Genomic DNA, 20,060 nt, shown 5'->3' on the forward strand with positions numbered 1-20,060 from the left:
CTCCATCTTTCTTTGTAGTTCATAAATCATATCCTTGAGATCATGTTGCCCCTCATCATTATCAGAAATGACCTTCGGGGTCGGGTCCCTCCGGGTCCTCTTGGTCCGGACTTAGCTAGTAGTTTTTCCTCCTTTAGTTGCATTCTTTTCTAAATTTTGAGTTCAAGTTTTGCCTCCTCCTCTCTTCGGATTTGTTCCCTTACTTCTTACAACCTCTTCTGCCTGGTTGTTTTTGTTTCTTTATTCTTACTTTGAGCTTTCTGATCCTTCTTTCCTTAGCCCCTGATTCGGTCAAAAGACAGATGGTCGGGATTGTTGAGAGTCCCCGGACTCTTACGAATCATCTTCATGTTCAGCTTCTTTCTGGGCCCGGATCTGCTCTTCCTTGAAAAGCCGGATTACTTCAGCCAATTTATCACTAATTAGGTTGGCCATGTGCTCTTCCATGACCGGGACATTGGTATATTTATACTGATTTAGCTCAACGAGGTTTCTAGCATCTTGGGCCGGTACTACTCGCTCCAGGACCGGGGTGTGGGTTAATGGTTACTCCTGGAGAGTGTTTCGGTTTTCTCCCGGGTTCTATGCATCTGACTAATCCTGGTCCTGTCCTTGTGTGCTTGCAGAGGATTTTTCTGGTCCTATGCATCTGACTGATTTTGGTTATTACTTCGTATTGTGAGTTTGAAATCTTGTTTAATTATTTTTTGTACTCTTGAGACAGTGGTTAAAGCAGGCAAGAGTAAGCAATAATCAAAATCACCCAGCATAATAACTTGTTGGGTCTGGTTAACAAAATTGCAGAACGACTATAACTGGGTCTAAATCACAGAGACGGACAAAGTGAAACAGATCTGGTTCTAAACAATCAAATCTATCTATAGCACACACAAACATCAAACATGGCTTAAATAAACAAAACGAAGCTCACACAAACATAGCCTAAAATGGCGAGTACACACAAACATGGCTTAAATAAAAGAATTCATAGTTTTACGAGAGGGGTAATTTATAAGCAGTAATGATTCCAATATTATTTGTAAACTTTAAAAAAAAATATATATATATATATATATATATTAATTTACAAAAAAAAATTAAAAAATATATTCCTAACTACCCTTTTTAAACAAATTGAAATGTTTGCAAAAATCGCCCGCAAGGGTTGGCTCAGTTGGTTGGTTAAAGAGAGGAAAAACTAACTTCTTGATCACTGGTTCGAATCCCACGGGAGGAGAATTTATGATTATGTCTCATAAGTCAGAGCATGTCGCTTAAATGCGGTTTACCTTCGTTCACGTAATTTGCAGACTATTACGTGAACCCGTAGGGTTTACCCAGTGCGCACCCGAAGGGTAGCGGCTACGGGTTACCTACGATAAAAATAATAATAAAAAAATGTGTGCAAAAATCAAAGTTATCGGATAAAAAAAAGGAGCACTATTTGTAGCCAAATTATTCCATAAATTGTGCGGCATTCATCTTGCCTTTAGCGAAGTGCATGATTATATTTATAGCTGCGGGTTATAGATACGGGATGCAAAGATACACAACACATTAATTTAGCAAGGCACAATGTACAACACTTCCGCAACACTATCATACCTAAGCAAGGGAAGGCACAGTGTACAACACTTCCTCAACCCTATCATACCTAAGCAAGGTGCCAATGTACACCGAGCCTAGCCCCTGTATTTAACACAACCACAGTCTAGAGGCATAAGAGTGCTGTAACCTAAATGGTATTCACATTAACTGCTGAAAATCTTGTTTCAGTTACAAAAACACTTTCTGATGGTGGATGAGAAAGTAGGACCTCTAGACCAATCCGACTAATCAAAAATAGGTTGTGAATCCATGCACAAATGCACTAATTTTCTTTGATATTCACCATAATAATCTCCAACTGCAACAACATCTTCATTATCAGGATTCAACTCCGGCAAGTTGAGCAGTGTGTCCTTGATTGGTTCGTCTGATTCCTCGTCTGGATCCAAGCTGGATACAAATTCAGCATGGATTTCACGACAAGCAAGTATAAACATAGTAGCTGTTTCAGGCTGCTGTGCTCCACGAAGTGCAGCCAAAGCCTCTTGCAAAGCACCAGCCGCCACGTACAAAACTAGAGCCCTGCAATGGACGTTGATGAAATTCTGGAGGTCAACAATACAGAGTAAATTATATTAAAAGCCTACCCCCAGATGTTATGTTCGACGTGACGGACATGTTCTGCCCACCTTTGCAATACCCTGCAGTATCACAAATTACAATATTGAGCTCCAAATGAGTAAAATTAAACAAATGAATATAGATATATATAGGTGCAACATACCCCAGAACTGAGAAACACGCCATGTTTTACAAACCAGACTGATTTATTGAAAAAAATTCTCAATCTAAAGATAAAAATGAACTTTTGATACAACTACAGATAATCCCAAAAACATACTAATAGCATCTCCAACCCTCTAAAACCCTTAGCTAAAAGTAGATAAAGGATACCATAAATACAAATTATAATGAACATGCAAAATATTCTTCACTCCAACAGGGCATTCTCCCTGGCTAAAAATTAGCTAACCCCGTGATATTGCATTTCATCTTTTACCATTTTAAAATAAGATATTCTATTTATAACAAATTGAAATAATAATAGCACTCTATTTTCAAAATATAGCTCCATTGGAGACCAACAGGCAACACCTTACAGGTTCAACAAATTTTACACAATTATTATTTCATATTATTTTACCCAATCGTTTTAGCCAATGCCATTAGAGATACTCTAATTTGCTAGATTTGTCCTAAATGATGTTACAATGACCGAAGAGAGTCGAAAATCAAACATTTATTAGCTTCTGTAAACAAGAAAATAAGTCTCCATTATAATGTGAATTGAAGCGAAGCGTCTAACCTTGCATAATCGGAACCCTTTAAATGTGTTGCTGCTAAGGTTGCAGCATCTGTCCAGTATCCAGCATCTTGTAGCTAGCGTAAAAGGAGATGATAAGTAGCTAAGATTAACTAGATATAACTAGAATTGACCAATAAAAAGGTAGAATAGGGTAATGCAAGGTGGGTTCATGTACATAAGAAAGTATAAATGAACTTTCATTATAGTAACAGCTACAGGTTTAAAGGTGAAGATAATATTTAAATATTGACGGATAACCCAAAAGCAAAAACAAACACTATTATGGATCATGCAGTGCAGGAAGTAACTGCATCAAATACAAAGATTTAACCTGTGAACAAGCCTCTTGGTATCTACCAACAGCGCACAAAAGATGTGTGCCTGACAGTGACCTGTCACTCCTGACCATGTTTGCTGCAACAACCTTTTAAAAAACAAACAGCAGGCATCTGAAATTAAAAAGACATCACAACATACAAATAAAAACATATTAGGTTCTCAAGTCTCTCATTTACCTTCACGGAAAGTTCAAGTAGCGATTTCGATACAGCAGATGAAAGAGCAACAGCACGCAATGCATTTGCATAGAAGTAAGAGCTCTCTGGAGGGGTCGAAAGCAATAAACTAACAGCAGCTTCTAAATTCCCAATGGAGACAAGCCTGTTCATTAAGGAGATAAAATGATAAATATAATCCAGGCAAAAGCTTTTCCACAGCATCCAATCCAATTTTTGTTGGAATCTTTGGAATATAGACACGGAATACAAGTGCGGACATAAACATTATACCATAACTTATGCCGCTGCCTTTAATTAGCCACTGATTATGGTTAGTTGAGTAAAAAGTTCTAGAGAGAGAGAGAGGGAGAGAGGGAGGGAGAGGGAGAGAGGGAGAGGGAGAGAGGGAGGGGGAGAGGGGGAGGGGGAGCGAGAGCGAGAGGGAGCGAGAGAGAGATCCACAGTTTCTAACTTAAATTTCTTTTGCATGTAGCGAAGGACCCCCGTAGTTGATGAAGGATTAATTACAATACAGTTTCTGATATAGAAATCTTAATGGTAGTGAAACAAAACATGATTTAAAACATCACTAGAAAGTATTCCCAGCATCGTCAGTACCAATTTCATTGCATTTTATTTATTTATACCCGATGACAGTTATTACAGAAAATGATAGAAGGAATAAAATATGGAGGACTCACTCGTGTACCCTGTTTTGAATATCCTCTTCCCCCTCCAATTTTTCATGCCAATTAATACGCTCATTAGCACCTTCCCACAACTCTCCTTGGTCGAAAGCCATCAACCTATGCTGACCAAAATTCTGACAATAATGTAACTGAATCAGGATACTTCAATATACTGGTTGAAATTCAACCACCACCACAACAAATATAAACATAAAACTATATCATACGTAAAGCTTGAATTCTTAATTGCAATTTTTTCAAAAAAAAAATGTTATAGTGTCTGGTTATGGACATTGGACAATAATGTGACTGTAGTACATTAAAAGAAATTACCAAAATCAGGCATACTCAGCATACTCACTCAAATGATGACAATACAAGGAGATAATGAGCTTAGACAATAAGTTCTAATCAGTAATTTATAAGTTGTGATAATAATAACAATAATAGTTGAAATTTAACCACCACCACAACAATTATAAACACAAAACTAATCATACTGTAAAGTGTGGGTTGCAATATTGCAATTTATTTAAGAAACTCTATATTGTCCGGTTACAGACAATAATGCGACTTTAATATCTAAAACGAAATTAACAAAATCGGTCATACTCAATCAGATGATGAAAACAAGACAAGGAGATGATAAGCTATGAGAATAAGTTCACTCAGTACTTTATAAGTGTTGACAATATAAACTTCTAACAGCTGCTATCTACCAGTAAAAGTAATAGTTAAAACTTAAAAGGGAGGTAAGGCAAAGAACAATGTGTGTAACTGAACAACTTGTTAACCCAACTTTTAATAGAAGACATGGCTCTTGACAAAAAGAATAATGTAGTTGATTATCTTGTAGACTGTGTAGCCCACATTTTAAGTTGTAAAGGAATTTCGTGCTAGTACATACGTTTATTCAAACTATATAACTGTCAGAAAATTTAGAAAACTGTACTCACTAACACATTCTTTTCTCCACGCACTGACTTTCCCTTTGATGTTATTCTAAGTAGCATAGATGCATCCTCATCTTCAGAGGTTGATGTCGATATTGGGGCTTTCTGAAGGGACTTGCTAACAGTCTTATTCAGTAAGTAGTTAAGTGCACCAGGCAACTCTAACCAGAAAAGTGCTTCTGCAGATTCCCCAAAGATTGCAGCTGCAAAGGCAAATCTCGCAGCAGAACCTTTGTTGACAACATTAGCATATAAGCTTACCCTCTCATCATCGAGTATGCATCCTTCAAAATCCAAATGCAACATTTGAGAATTCATTTAACTTGAAATAAACTAACCACCAGATAAAAGAGACCTACCTTCCTTTCTGTAAGGCTCTAAAATCTTAAGGAGCAACTCCGGCACAACAGAGTCACCGACGGGTGGTGAATCAATCATATAACTTCGCAGATCTCCTGTTGAGGATTCACTTTGGAGAAGTTTGTACTGCCCCTTATCCATAATGGTTAATGTATTAAACCATGAATGCTTGACACCCAACTGCAGTATCATCCGCAATGCCTTTTTGCAATATAAACAAACTGACAGTCAGGTATCTAGCAAGATATATATCTAGATTTATCTAATTTCAATATCTAGTAGCTAGAAAAAAATTAAACAATAACCCACAAGTTCTGACAAAGCAGTCTGATAAAAAAAATCAAGAAAATATTCAACTCATAAAAATTTTTGCTTTGACACAGTGTATTTGTCATCTAAAAAGAGCTAAGCACCTGAATACTGGTCCAATACAGACACTCCTAATACCAGCTGAGATGGGATTACCACTACTGTTATTTGTAATTAAAAAAGGAGCCGATCTACATATTTCAACATTTTCTGCAAAACGTCTCATTTTAAAGCGTGGAAGAACCTCCTACTAAATACGGAGGGCCTACTAAAATACGTTGCTTTTTATTGAGTCTGCACTGAACTGATTATCCAACTTAGTACTGAAGTCCAAATCAATCGTGAGGCTCTGTTTTATATGAAATCTAAATTAAAATGACATCTCAAGTATTTTAGTTGAGCTGAAATTAAAAGTTTTGACAAAGTTATGCCATCATAAAGATGTGAAACACACAGACAGACACACACATATAAAGATGTATTGTACCAGTGCATGTGGTGTAGGCAGTAGAATAGGGGAACATAATGCCACTGGCCGGAATCTCTCTTTCAGTGATCTTGGTTGGGGTGTATGTCCAATTTTTTTGTCACTCCTGCATTAAAAGACGAACAGTCTTACTTAATGATAAACAATCACCCCAACTACTGAAAAACTTAATGCAACAGACTCCTATGCATTTATTTCCACAAAGAATGTAGAAACCTCCTATAAATGACTTAATTCTATGTCTATGGAAGTAAATATTATTGCTCAGATGTTGCTTCCACTTACATGGTAACCTCTATAAGGCGAAAACTGCTATCAGCTCCTGCAATGCACAACACCAGTGGATCATTCTTATCAGCTCTCAAGGGTAACCAATCAAGTTCCAATACGAGTGTTCCAGGACATTGAGGTTGTAGAAGGGAATTGGCCAATGGATCTTGTGAATCCTGCAGATAAGAAAATTTCATACATTTAGAGCTGAATGTGCATATTTAAGGATTGTATCAACACTAAACCTTTCCACCATGTATGAATTATAAAACCATATTTATATATTGCTAGGATGTGGGAAAAATGACTATCAGACCAAGGGCATCAAGTTCCGGGAATATATGTCAATCCAAGCCACCTAACCAATGTAAAGTTACCAGTTCTTCTAAAATATTAGGAGTAATTTTGCCATCGAGTTTAAAATTGATAATGATAATAATAATACTGGGGTTGGAAAGGAATGAACTTGTGACATCTACCAACCTGGGCTATGATACCATGTTAAGTTACAAGTTATTCCAAAACCTCATGGCGACTTGCACGGATCAAATATTACATTCTAAAAATCATGTATGCATTAAGCAGCAGTTTGATATGTATCCTATGTTTCGAAATGCAACATACGATCACACTTATAATTGCTGCAATATGCAAACTGATTAAGTGACAGCCAAAAGCTAACCATATATGTTAACAGAAAGTATCGTAATCATCCATGCATGATAAAAACGCACTGATAATGAACCAACCACTTCATTAGTCTCACTTACAAGATCAAATACAGAAAATGTGTTATCATAGAACAGCACGGCTATACGCCCGCGGCTACGATCTCCAGGAACAACAGGGGAAAATTTAATCCTCCGGATCCCTTCCCTGTGAGTGTTGAAAGAGGAAGACTGCCCAGTCGTCACATCCCACCAACGTATGTTCCCGGACCTGTCTCCCATAACCTAAAAAAATGAATGAGTTACTCCCGCCTAAAGGAAAAGTTTGGCAAACAAACTTATACAGCATTTATCAACAAATGATACATACTACATGAGGAAAACGGTAAGCCATTGCTGTAACCAGTCCATCAGATAGAGCAAATGACGAAGGCCATTTTGGTCTGCATAAAAGCAATAAATAGTTAAATAATACTCCCCTGTCCCATCCAATTCTTTACACTTTCCTTTTATAGATGTTCCTCTCATTTCTTTACATTTCAAAAGTTTCCAAAAGTAGTAAAGTTTTATAATATGAAAGCTAACTACATTCACTACTTTCCTCCACTATACCCACTTCATACCTTAAACATTGATTGATCCCACCACTTTACCCACTTTTCTAACTTTCCATCACTAATTTATACTTTTTCTTAACCTCCGCCCCAACGGCCCCAACCCCAATGTAAAGGGGTGGGAAGGAGGGAGTACAGAAATGGAGGTCAATACTAACATTCTACCAAGTGTACCTAAAGTCTCTAATTCTTCGGCCCTGAACTTCAAAAACTCCAATTGCTCCATTTAGCAAAGCGAATGAAAAAGTTTCTGAAGTGTCATCTTCAGTCTCATCAGGACCTGCTCCTTCTACAGTTAAAAGAGAGTTGTCTGTCAATAAACTGTGGCAATATGAAAGATTATAAGATGATATTAATTGATAAAATTCAAAGGCGCATTTATATGACTGACTCGAATCAGCAGAGGATGCATTTGCTCGAGAAGATGTTGTAGCTGCATGATCTGACTGCCTAGATTGTCCAGTCTGACCTGGTTTCGGAACAGTTGGAAGTGTCCATTCTAACACTGTGAATGGAAGAGCTAAAGATCTTAGCTGCATGATAAAATACGCATCGAGTTAAAATTTTCTCGATAATAAGTTACATGTATCAGTACACAACAGGTAGTCATTGTGTATTTCATCCAATTCGTAAAATATATTGCAAGTGTATGATTGTGATCATTCGGTGGAAGCGAAAACACATTTGTAGGATGAAGTAATGAATTACCATAATTGGATTTTTGGTCATTGCCCACACCTCTACAGGTGCATCACGAAATAAAATTAAAAGATATCTGCAATACATGGACACAAAATCAGTCTCATCACAAGTTGATCCTGAGGCTCTTCGTGACTGGGAACAAAACAACCAATTACAGAACCCGAATTGAATAAGGTTGGTTGTCTTTCTCTACCTTAACAGTAGTATGCATTAATTGCTTTAAAAAATATCTGTTAATAGAATAAAACAGGAAAAAACAATGAAAAACATAGTGAATCGAAAGCAAACCCCTTCGACCAATGAAAAGTTTTCTTCCTAGATATAATCTAACTCTTATATTCATCACCTTTTTACAACCTGACATCTTTTCTATAAACAACAGAGTATCAGTGAACGCAAAGAAAAATTGCTCCAACAGCGTCAATTACATATATACTATTAGGTGCAGTGTGCACACGGTGATGAATTTTCTTTAATGACGTGCACAACAGTACAGCTTAAAAAACTGAACAAGAATGATGGTTCAAAGCTAACCTTCCAGAAGCTGAAGCCCTTAAAGCTCTTATAGGTGCACGTTCTGGCTTTTGTAAAACCCGAAATGTTCGATTAAGCCCACTTCTTAAGCATGTCACTACAAGTTTATTAATATAGCCTCCAATCTTTTCATTACCCTGCATCCACGAAGTAATGTTTGCATGTTATAATGGTATGCAAACAGAGATACATAAAGGATAGGAATCTTCAAAAGTATGTCCCTGTTTAAAATATAGAGAAAGACATTAAATAAACAGAGGAATAAAATAGCTTGAATCACGGGAAATTTAAAAAAATGCACCTGAGAATAGGAAAATGAGACAAGTTTAGAATTGCCAAGCCATCTTAATCCCCTTATAACATTGTTATGAACAGAGAAACTTGCAGCAACAGCATTAGCAGAAACATCAACGACATCAATGGTACCACTTTGGGATCCCAAAGCAACTAGTGGAACTGCGACAGCCGGATAATTTCCACCACCTTCACACGTAAAAGTCCAACCATGATAGTCAATTGATCTGTCAAAATTCAGGCTCCAAAATAATGGAACAAAATATCATATATATAGCCTGTCAAGACATATTACTTACGGGCCAAAGTGGATGTCAAAGAAGGGGATGGTACGGCCAGCATTGTTACAGTTGAAGAAAGAAGATGGAGTTGTCCAACCAGACTAATCTGCACAGAGTTCAACTTAATATATTTTTTTTTGATACAAAAGAGTCTTGTAGAGTAGACGCTTTATATCTATTTTGACACCAAAAGACCAAGAATGCTATTATCTTTCAACATGCTTATCGTAGATCGGCAATGCAAAACAAATACAAAATCCTCCCTGAGGTGGTGAAGTGACAATGCTTTAGCACCCTTAAAGTAAATTAAATTCGAAAAGTGCCCAAAAAGCGTCTGCAATGTGTGCTTCAGCCTTCAGCCCGAGCGAGGTGGCCTGAAGTGTGCACCTTGGGGTTACAAGGCTTTGAGTTCCAATAATACCATATTTCTTTGTGCATTTTCCTCAATTTCATATTTGTAATTTATGCATTACACGCATTACAACAAAGTTGAAACATGTCGGTTTCATGGTAACCAATTGTATAAATGAAATATAAAAAGAAACTGCATAGTTCTTTTAATATTTTCCAATTTCTCACTCTGTAAAACCGTTCAATTCAATATACAATACCATAAATAGTAAGATTTGTCATAAAACTTTAACACGATGTCAAATAAATTATAAGATATAAAAAAACATTTCATAAGTAGTTATACTTCTGTTTCATTGTTTTCATTTATGGTCAATTACAAAATAAAATATGTGAAAACTGAGGAAAGAGGGATATCCAGTATGCTTCTGTTTGACATGCTTGAAGCATTCCCTTCACACCTCTGCTTTCAAAACTTATCGCCTGGACTCTCTCACGATTTTTAAAAGAAAGCCCTTTGAGCAAAGTGAAATATCATGCAATAATTTTTGGAGTTCTCTTTAAGTATGCATCCGAACTAAAAAAACAATTGCCGATTTCATGAAGGCTTTTAGAAAACTGTTGTAGAACGGGAAAAACAAAGAAGGCAGTACATTGCAATTGAAGAACATCATACAAAAAAAAATTAACTAATCTCAAGACAGGTGGTATGCTATAAAACATTCTATAAAGTTATCATCAACTATATCTGTCATCTTTGAGGACATATTGGGTTTCATAAGCACCTGTATTTTCTGGTGTACACGACATGCACCCTTGCATTTATACGGCTAAAAAGTGTATCATTATATTTGGGGGAATGACTGAACAGATAATAGAATGAGTATAACTGCAAAAGGATATAAAGCTTTCAATATATTATTTTGAACAATAATTCCATTTGAATCCCATTGTTGATAATATGTCTTACTGGGATGGGGACAATCAGTTCTCTAAACCTACTGTTACAAAGTAAAAAAGCCCTTTCTTTATTTTACTATATTAATCATCCACTTGGATTGTTCTACATGTCATATTAAATCTGTGAGAGGGCATTTTAAAACTTCGAGGAAGTAGATAGAGAACTTTTTCAGTTTAAAATATTTAGGATAGCTTCTAAACAGGATAGAAAACCTAAAACATGAACAGAAGTATACCTACAAAAACCAATAACATGAATAATGGGCTAGTGTTTCCTTCATTCTAAAATAAATAGTCTACAGTCACCCGAAGTCCGGATGCAAGACTAAAGAAACCAAAACATAGTAAAGACTAAATCAGATATTAATAAACCAACCTTAAACAACATCTCTTCCCCGCTGGTTGTGGGTTTTGATAGACGTCTGGAAGTGATTGTAATATCTTCAAGCTTTTTAATAGAATTCATTCCAGGATCAGTGACACTAGTCTCTCGAGTTGATACTTTCTCTGAATTAGACTTCAACTTCATTTCATCTTTTGGAGTCTCACCTATTCCTTCAGCAGTCAGGAGCCAGTTCCATATTTTTCCATCATCAGAAATGGATATTATATGTGTCTTAGATATAATATGAGAAACATCATAAAAGTCAAAAGGATTATCAAAATCCACCTCAGGCGAGGTATAAGATCCATTAGAACAATGCTTGCTAACATTTTGAAGGGTGGACTCAGATAATGAAATGGCAACTGCAAGTACTGATGGGGAGGGTACAGGTGTGCCAATTGAGGGCATCAATTCTTCCATCATACACATAGAGTACACCTGCTCCCCTCTGATAATATGCCAGAAAACAAAAAATGTCCCCTTAACTCCAGGAACTTAAAAGTATTCACTTGCCAAAGACAGCAAAGCTATTACTTTATAAAAAAAATGGGAGTCGTAAGAATACTTTAAAAAATATATAGAAGCTACGTTTATAAATAACTACTCATTCTCAAGAGTAAAGAAACCTGGAACATTTGAAAAAAAAGGACTATATAGACAACTAAGAATTGATTTTTTCTTCGGATACAATTCATAGGTCACATCACTACAAGAATAATCATTACTAATGTGCGATCACCATAGATATCAATAGATGTTGACAACCTCATAAAATTCAAAAACTAGTATCTTCCTATTCTTGCACAGAATTGCTCTAATGTCATAGTAAGCGTGATAGGTAGGCATTGTAGAACTTTTGGAAATTCAATGCGTGATAGATAGGCATTTTACAATTTTTAGAAATTTAAAGCAATTATAAACAAATGGTGCAATATCTACGCAACAGGAGAAAATGTATATCAATAACTTATGCAAACAAAAGTTTAAGGTAATGGTGCTAACTCTTTCCGCCGCCAAGTACTAATCTTCCCATCAAGATGCGCACAATGCAACAACTCCATGTTGTAATCCGGCAACACATCCAAAAACTTACCAACACCTCTAGGCAAGCTAGCCGTAAACAATGCAGTCCCATATCTCAAATCAAACACTACCAACTCCCTCGGAAACGTCACAAACAAAATATGCCTCCAATGTGGCGAAAAAGCACATTTAGCAAAATAAGTCGGAAAAACCACAAGCGCAGGCGACGTGGCACCCGAACTCGTGACATTTCCACTATCCCTCTCTAATCTCAATAATTCCGAAGTATCGGTCCTAACTTGAAGCTCCTTAGTAGTGACGTCATCTTCCGAATTATCACTCAATACTTTAACAGATAACAGAAATCCTTTAAGTCCTAACGCAATTAGCTGTCTCGAATCAAAAGGATCGCGACGAATACACGAGAAGAACTCCGGCGCGGCGTCGTATTTGAAGAAGCACCTGCCAGTAGAAGTGTTGTAGAGAGAGAGGAGAGAAGGACCGGAGAGAGCAGCGAGAATGTAGGAGTCGGGTCGGGTTAGGATCCAGCAGAGGTCTTGGATACCGAGCTTGGAATTAGAAGTTTCTAGAAAGAGGATCGGAGATTTGGCGCGAAGATCGAGGAGAGCAATGCGGCCTTGACGATCACCGGCGGCGAGGAGTAAGTGAGAGAGAGAGGAGGGATCATGAGAGAGGAGGTCACGGCGGAGGTTGTGTGGGGACCACCGGACAGAAGTGACGAAAGGAGAGAGAGATGAGTTTGTTGGAGGAGGGAGAGGAATGACGGTAATTAGTTGCATTGAGTGTGTGTCGATTATTGATACGCTGCTTCCTGATGCGTATGAGAGAAGACCTGTTGGACTTAGATCGGATGAGCCGCCGTTGTTGCGGGAGGGGGGGCCTGGGAGTGTTGTGTTCCATGACTCGCTTGGGGAGCGCTCAATTGACATTATGCTTAAGTGTGTTTGTGTGAGATAGAGAGAGAGGGAGAGAGAAATGACGGGAGAGAGATCACAGGAGAGGGAGAGAGGGAGAGGGAGGTGAGCGTGTGTTTGTAAGGAGGGAGAGAGAGAGAGAGAGAGAGAGAGAGAGAGAGAGAGATTTACTGGAGAATGTGTCTCTGTGGAGAGAGAGAGAGAGAGAGGGGGGGGGGAAGCGACGATCTAGTGTCTGTTTTCCGACAACGGGGAAATGGATAATGGGTTCAGATGGGTAGTCAAAGTTCAAACTGCTTTCAACTTTGTAGAAGCCCATGTAAGTGTATGTTATAGAAAGCCCATTAACCGGAACCCCGCCCAACCCCAGTACAAGAACCAGGCTACTTCAACAACTAAGCCAAAAATGAATTTGACCTCTCAACCAGGCTACTTCAACAACAAGGCTTCTTAGCGGGGCGGGAAAACATAACCCGTCCCAATCCGACCCATATTTGACGTGTTTCGTTGCGTTTAAATGGGAAATTTCTACATGTCCGGAATTAAAATTTCATTCAGCTAAATATGAAAATGGGTCTAGAATAATTTTCCTAAAATTGAAAAAGAAAAACATGTAAACAAAAAATCTAGATATTTATTACTAAAAAATACTTTAAAATTACTTATCATATTGGTTTTCTTTTAAAGTAAAGAAAGTGTATATACACAGTAATTATTATCTAAAAAATAATCTAAAATCTACCTAAAAATTCTTAATTTTTTTAAATATGTGTAATAAGACGCCGACAATTTGTCGACAATTAGTTGAAAGTAGAGATGGCCAAACAGGCAAATCATATCCCCCTACTCATCTCGGCTCGCCTTTTTAATCGCCTGAAACGAATCATATCCATCTAGTTCGAACCCGGCACGAACCCCTGCTACAAGCAAATAGGGCGTACACAAGTTCAGAGGTATTGAACCAAGATTCGGCACGGCACGACATGACACGGCTTCCATTCTCTCGACACACACAACTCGGTTCGCTCGGCACGTACAACACGTTTCAGCTCGCCCAACTCGCCTTACTCGCCCCGACCTGCATGAATGATATAAGTACACAACACCAAATTCTACAGCTGAACATCATATACCTGCACCTGCACGTGCCTCTACAACTTTTCAACTTTTCAATGATATATTTAGAAGGAATAATTTAAGAAAATAGCTCTACTAAATATTTTATCTTACGGTTTCGTGCTCGCATTGTTAATCTAACGTAAAATAGAGATTATTTGTCTGTAGTTAACATGTTCTAATATTGGCTTAATGAGTTGTAGCAATCTGTTATGATTTAGTACTTTTTGAATACTTGAAAAAGAAGTTTTGTGTTATATCTATTAGACAGTAATTCTTCATCCTAAGATAACTTTATATATGCCTTTTCATGTTTCTTGTAGTTTCAGTATCTTCCAATCTTCCACAGTTGTTACACAGACTAGAAGAAAGAAGTCCAGTACATCACAACAGTTTACGAGCCCCAATTATTGTTTTGCTTATTTTGTACCATCTTGTAATAATGCAGAAGACACATTTATAATTTGTCTAGGCTAGTAAGGAGGATCTTTATTTATTTAATATTTTGTAAAAGTCTGAGTTCATTCTTCTGTTAGAACATCACTCTCCAGGTTATTTGTGTTAAACATCAGTGTATATTTTTTTTTATATTCATCGGTTTTATAACCGAAACCGAACCGATTACAACCGAACCGGGATTTTTTAAACCGAATCTGAACCGGCGGTTGCGGTTTTTGATTTTAAAAACCAGAGATATATAGTTGCGGTTCCGGTTTTATCCAGAAACCGAGTCGAACCGGCTCATGCTCTCCCCTAAATTAAACAACTCTCTTCTTTAACGTCTCTAACACTAATGTATATCTTCTTCTCCCTATAAATACTTATACACGTTATCTAAATCCACACAATTCTTTATACTCTCTAACTCACATCATCTCTCTATTTTTCTCTATTCTCCTCTCTCACTCGAGCTCTCATTTCACTCTTTGACTCTCACTCTTATCTCATCTAGTTTGCTTTTTAAAAAAAGTGTAGCTATATTACTAAATTTCAGTGAGTTTAAAAAATTAGGACGAGTTTAAAAAATTTCAACGAGCTTAAAAATAATCTGGCATGACAAAAGGCATGTGAATGCAATCCTCTCAGGGTTCAAACCAAGATAATTCAATACTTCCACCTCGACATATGGAACCCAGTAATTCGTTGATTTTTAACCCGTTTGTTAAGATTTTCAAAATATTTGATTTTCATGTTCGAACAGTTTTGTGTTCATTTTTCTTGATTTTTTAAAAATATATTTTTTTATTTTTATGTTTGTTAAAAATGTTCAAGTCTGTATTCGAATTTAAAAATCAATGGTATTTAATATTTAAAAATCGAATGTATATTTTGTTATATAGTTCGAATTTTATATTTTAAACATTTAATTTTCATTTTCAATTTATAAAAGTATTTAAAATAATTATTTTATATTAAAAAATTCAAGCAACGGTACTAGTGTGAGACAATCTTCGCATTTTGGGAATTATTTTCGAGACAACAAATGTCGGAGGAACCGAACAAATATAAAATGTTTTTTGCTTAGTTTGTATTCAAAATTATCGAATACAAGCCCTTTTACTCATGTTAAGGGCTCTGGTACGGGTACACTTGACAGGCATTTGCAAAAAAATATAAAGACATTATGAAGCAAAGTCATGAAAGTGGTACTGTGCGTGGAGGTTCACCACAATAAATACAAATTGGTGATTTTGTGACATCGTCTTCCGGTGGAGGTACCTTTCGTTTATAATAGAGATAGAATGATTGAATCTTTTATCACTTATTTTACATTAGACAATATGCCTTTTTTCCGAGTCGAGAGCCCGAATTTATAGCATATGATTAAAGAATCATTAAACCCGACATTTAGATTAATTCCTTGAATCACAATTAAACGTCACACACAAAAATAATATTATCGTCAATGAGTATAATTAATTGAATATTTTTGTGATTTTGATGGTATGACTTCTTTAACTAGTGATTGTTGGAGCACGAGTCAAAGTGAATCAATTATTTGTATTATGGTTCATTGGATTGATTCTGACAGTTCATTACAAAAACGAATAATTGTCTTTGATGTTATGGACGAGTTATAACATAAAATAAAGAATTTTAGAAATGAAGAAGTGGGGTATTGGTTTTCCCATAAGATGTAGTTCGACTTAAAATTTACTATGTGAGACAATTATATATAAGGTAGTTATCACTGAGCTATATAGTTCCGAAATAAGAAATGAATTGGAGGATAAATTAATTGGCGAATATCAATGGGAGTTGGCAACCAAAGTACGTGATTTGATTGAGTTTTTTGCACATGGTACTAATATTTTTTCTTACATTTACGAACCAAATGTACATCATTTTATTATTGAGTGTGTTAATATTGTTACTATTTTAAAATAATTTGAAAATGATTATTAGTTTTATGCAATTTTTTATTTGGAAATGATTATTAGTTTTATAAAATTGTTTTTATATGCAATTCAAGTGGATAGAATACTTTACTGAATTTTCTTATATTTACGATGATGTATGTCTTCTTGATCTCGGTGTTAGGAATGAAGGTTTAGAAAATATGTTAGAACATTATTACGAGGTGTTAACACTTTTATATAATCATGCACTTCATGTAAAAAAATAGACTAATTACATCGTCTTGTAGATGTATATACTCCTAAAACTCAAAATGTTATACCACCTAAGACTAATAATGTTAGTAGGCTTAATAGTACTATTTTGGGTATCCTAACTAAAAAATAAAATTGTAGAATTTCAAATATCGCTTATACACCTAATTCTTCTTATAATATGACTCGGGAGTTTTTTTTTCTAATAATTATGAGTTAGATGAAAGTTTTTCAATACTAACGTGGTGGAAAATTCATGAGAACTGATTTTCAGTCTTAACTAAAATTGTAATGGATATTTTAGTAGTTATCGCCTTCACAATTGCGTTCGGATCAGTCTTTAGTGCAGGTAGAAGGGTATTAGACGAGAAGAGAACGAGTTCTGCGCCGGACATTGTAAAGATATGTGTTTACAAAAAAGATTGGGATCAAGCCGCGAAAAGACAATAAAGGAGGAAAGAAGATGACTTGGATGGAGAAGAAGATATTTGAATGACAATGGACACTTAATCAAAATCGGGCAAGTCAACTACCAACGAACCACGTGAAGAATAATTTGTATAAATAAAATAGTGGACATATGGAATATTTTTGTTATGTATTTTAAAATTTTATTTAAAATAATGTAATTAAATTTAATATTATTTGTACATGTAAACAGTATTAATTACATTTATATAATACCTAAAAGTAAACTACATTAATAAATTAGTCAAACATATTACACTGCACTGGTTGACAAGGTGAGTAAAATCTAAGATACGCCAATAGTATAATATTTGGTATCCTATCACAAATATGTTTTTTATAAATATATAAAAAACATATCTTAAATCATGAAAGTTCATATTGAAATAAATAGTTATAATTCACCATGTAAGTGTTGACAATCTATATTAATCTACTACTACTCGAACAATACAATAAAAATATGTAAATTATATATCCCATGTCTAAAATATTATATGTATTAAATTATTTATGTGTCAGGTTTTAATCGGGTTTCGAGTTTGGATTAAATTTCGGATTGGATATCGGTTCGATATCGTTAAAAGCCAAATCCAAATATATATCCAAAATTTTGGGTTCGACATATCCAAAATTTCGGGTTTCGGATCGGATATCCATTAGATTAGATTAATTTGTCATCGCTACTCGCCCCGGCACGATGGCCCAGTCCACGCATGGCTCAACTGCCACCATTTGCACTATTCTGCGGTAACTCGCATAACTCGCCAAACCTGTGTGCCGTATACGAGTTCATCTTTTCAAGATTCGCCCGATCTGGCCCGACACGCCTATTTATATGTGTCATTCACGAGTCTATTAGTAGCCAAACTGGCAAGTCGAAAAATCGGCACAACACACCCGACCCGCACGTTTGGTTACCGCTAGCTGATAGTACAGCAAGGATAAAGCTACAAAACATGGTTACTTGATTTATTTTTCAATTAAAAAAGTAGGGCGCGTGTCTAGTTTAAATTCAAACAATTATTTACTAAAAAGTTTCATCTAATTATTATTAAAAAAAATCTTTTTTTTACTATTTTCACTTCATCTCTTGTTTTCTTCGATAAGTTCTCAGTAGGTTTTGTTTAGTCTCTCCTGACTAGAGTTTGGTCTTCATCTTGATTTTTCTGCTCTTAGATTACAAATTTGCAGAATTTTATTAGTGTTGATATTTTTTTATATTGATTCAGTGATAAAAACTTTTATGGTGATGTATTTATGATCAATCGCTCAAAACAACAGTTAGAGAATTACAACATATGTGAATCTCTACAAAAATTCACCTGATTGCCTAGCCAAAAAGAATGGATTTAACGACGCATGATTATGCATTTGTTCAATTTCGATCATACGTGTAATACCGTACGACTTTCACTGATTTTCAATTAAAAAACAGGTAAATCATTTCGTTTCGAACGAGATCTAATAGCTAGCTGTCAAATAAGATAATAGGATTATAAGTTACAAATTTATAATGTGTACGGGGCTTACTTCAAGTATAGATGTTTAAAAAATCTGAAGCCCGAAATCCGATCCGATCTAGAAAAAATTCTGAAAAGCCCGATCTGGAATAAAGCCCGGCCCGATACGGTCCGGCCCGCAGGCCTTAAATGGGCTTCTTTTTTCTCGAAAATCCGGCCCAGCCCGGAAAGCCCGAATAAAAATCCGGATTTAAAAAAACCCGGATAAAAGTCTGGTTCGGCCCGGATAAAAGCCCGGGTTTCTTTGAAAAGTCCGATTAAAAACCAATTTTTTTATATAAAATTTGAAAATATACAATACTTTTTATGATTTTTAAAATATTATATTATAATATTAGAAACAATTATGGTATATATGATTATTTATATATTATTTTAAAAAATAATTATTTATTCTGGTGTCTAAACTACTCTATCTGATATATCAAGATATTATTTTATCCGGTATTTAAACTACTCATAATTTGAGTTATAAAATATTAAAATACTTTTTTAATATATAAGTAAAAAGTCTGGATTAAAACCTGGTTCGGCCCGATCCGGCCCGGTCCGCGGGCCTAAAACAGGCCTTATATTTCTGAGGAAGTTCGGCCCGATTTAAAAAAACCCGGCATGATCCGTTTTAAAAAACCGGGTTTTTAAAAATCCGAATAAAATTCGATCCGATGGGTTTTTTTGTGCATCTGTCTTAGAGTTCAAGCCGGAGTTGTGGAAAAAGATGGTGAATTGCAAAAAAACGGGACGTTCAAAACACATGGGGTGCTAGCCTATAATTGAGATGGGAACCACCGTGCCGGTCCCGTTTCTAGATGATAAACTATAATAGTCTCGAAAGAAAATTGAGTAGCTTAGGTCGATAAAATAATGTTGTTTTAAAGTAAGTTGTAACGACTTTGTTTGACAATTCAAGAATATCTATGTATAATTTAAAAACCTAAGAGAAAAGTGACAAATTTCGTGTTTGCACAAAAGAAAAAGTTGAAGGTAGTAGTAGGTATTTTATTATTTTTTTGTGCTTTTTTTTTCCTAATTAGCTTTCAATTATTTGGACTTTTGCTAATTATTTGCATAACACTACTCAATGATTTACGAGTTACGTTGTATAATGCGAGTGC

The 20,060-nt window shown here is 35.7% G+C and overlaps 1 protein-coding gene across 2 annotated transcripts; it reads right to left on the minus strand.

Annotated features, from left to right (window-relative positions):
- Positions 1-1,544: 1,544 nt before the first annotated feature.
- On the minus strand, positions 1,545-13,530 carry LOC141700003 (uncharacterized). 2 transcript variants are annotated; one of them, XM_074503774.1, is made up of 20 exons: positions 12,271-13,502; positions 11,260-11,716; positions 9,591-9,678; positions 9,299-9,480; positions 8,998-9,134; positions 8,470-8,536; positions 8,153-8,294; positions 7,936-8,050; positions 7,518-7,590; positions 7,250-7,432; positions 6,495-6,655; positions 6,210-6,315; positions 5,413-5,614; positions 5,057-5,337; positions 4,113-4,234; positions 3,430-3,574; positions 3,246-3,338; positions 2,915-2,988; positions 2,196-2,249; positions 1,545-2,130 (listed from the first exon to the last, which is right to left on the minus strand). In XM_074503774.1, the coding sequence occupies exons 1-20, from the start codon at positions 13,239-13,241 to the stop codon at positions 1,833-1,835; spliced, it is 3,951 nt and encodes a 1,316-aa protein (XP_074359875.1). In that variant the 5' UTR covers positions 13,242-13,502; the 3' UTR covers positions 1,545-1,832. The 2 variants fall into 2 exon arrangements, 1 of the variants encoding a protein (XP_074359875.1); XR_012566202.1 differs by lacking the exons at positions 1,545-2,130; positions 2,196-2,249; positions 2,915-2,988; positions 3,246-3,338 and having other exon boundaries at positions 3,435-3,574; positions 5,061-5,337; positions 12,271-13,530.
- Positions 13,531-20,060: the final 6,530 nt, after the last annotated feature.

Source organism: Apium graveolens, unplaced genomic scaffold (assembly GCF_009905375.1).
Source record: "Apium graveolens cultivar Ventura unplaced genomic scaffold, ASM990537v1 ctg1631, whole genome shotgun sequence".
Classification (NCBI taxonomy): domain Eukaryota; kingdom Viridiplantae; phylum Streptophyta; class Magnoliopsida; order Apiales; family Apiaceae; genus Apium; species Apium graveolens.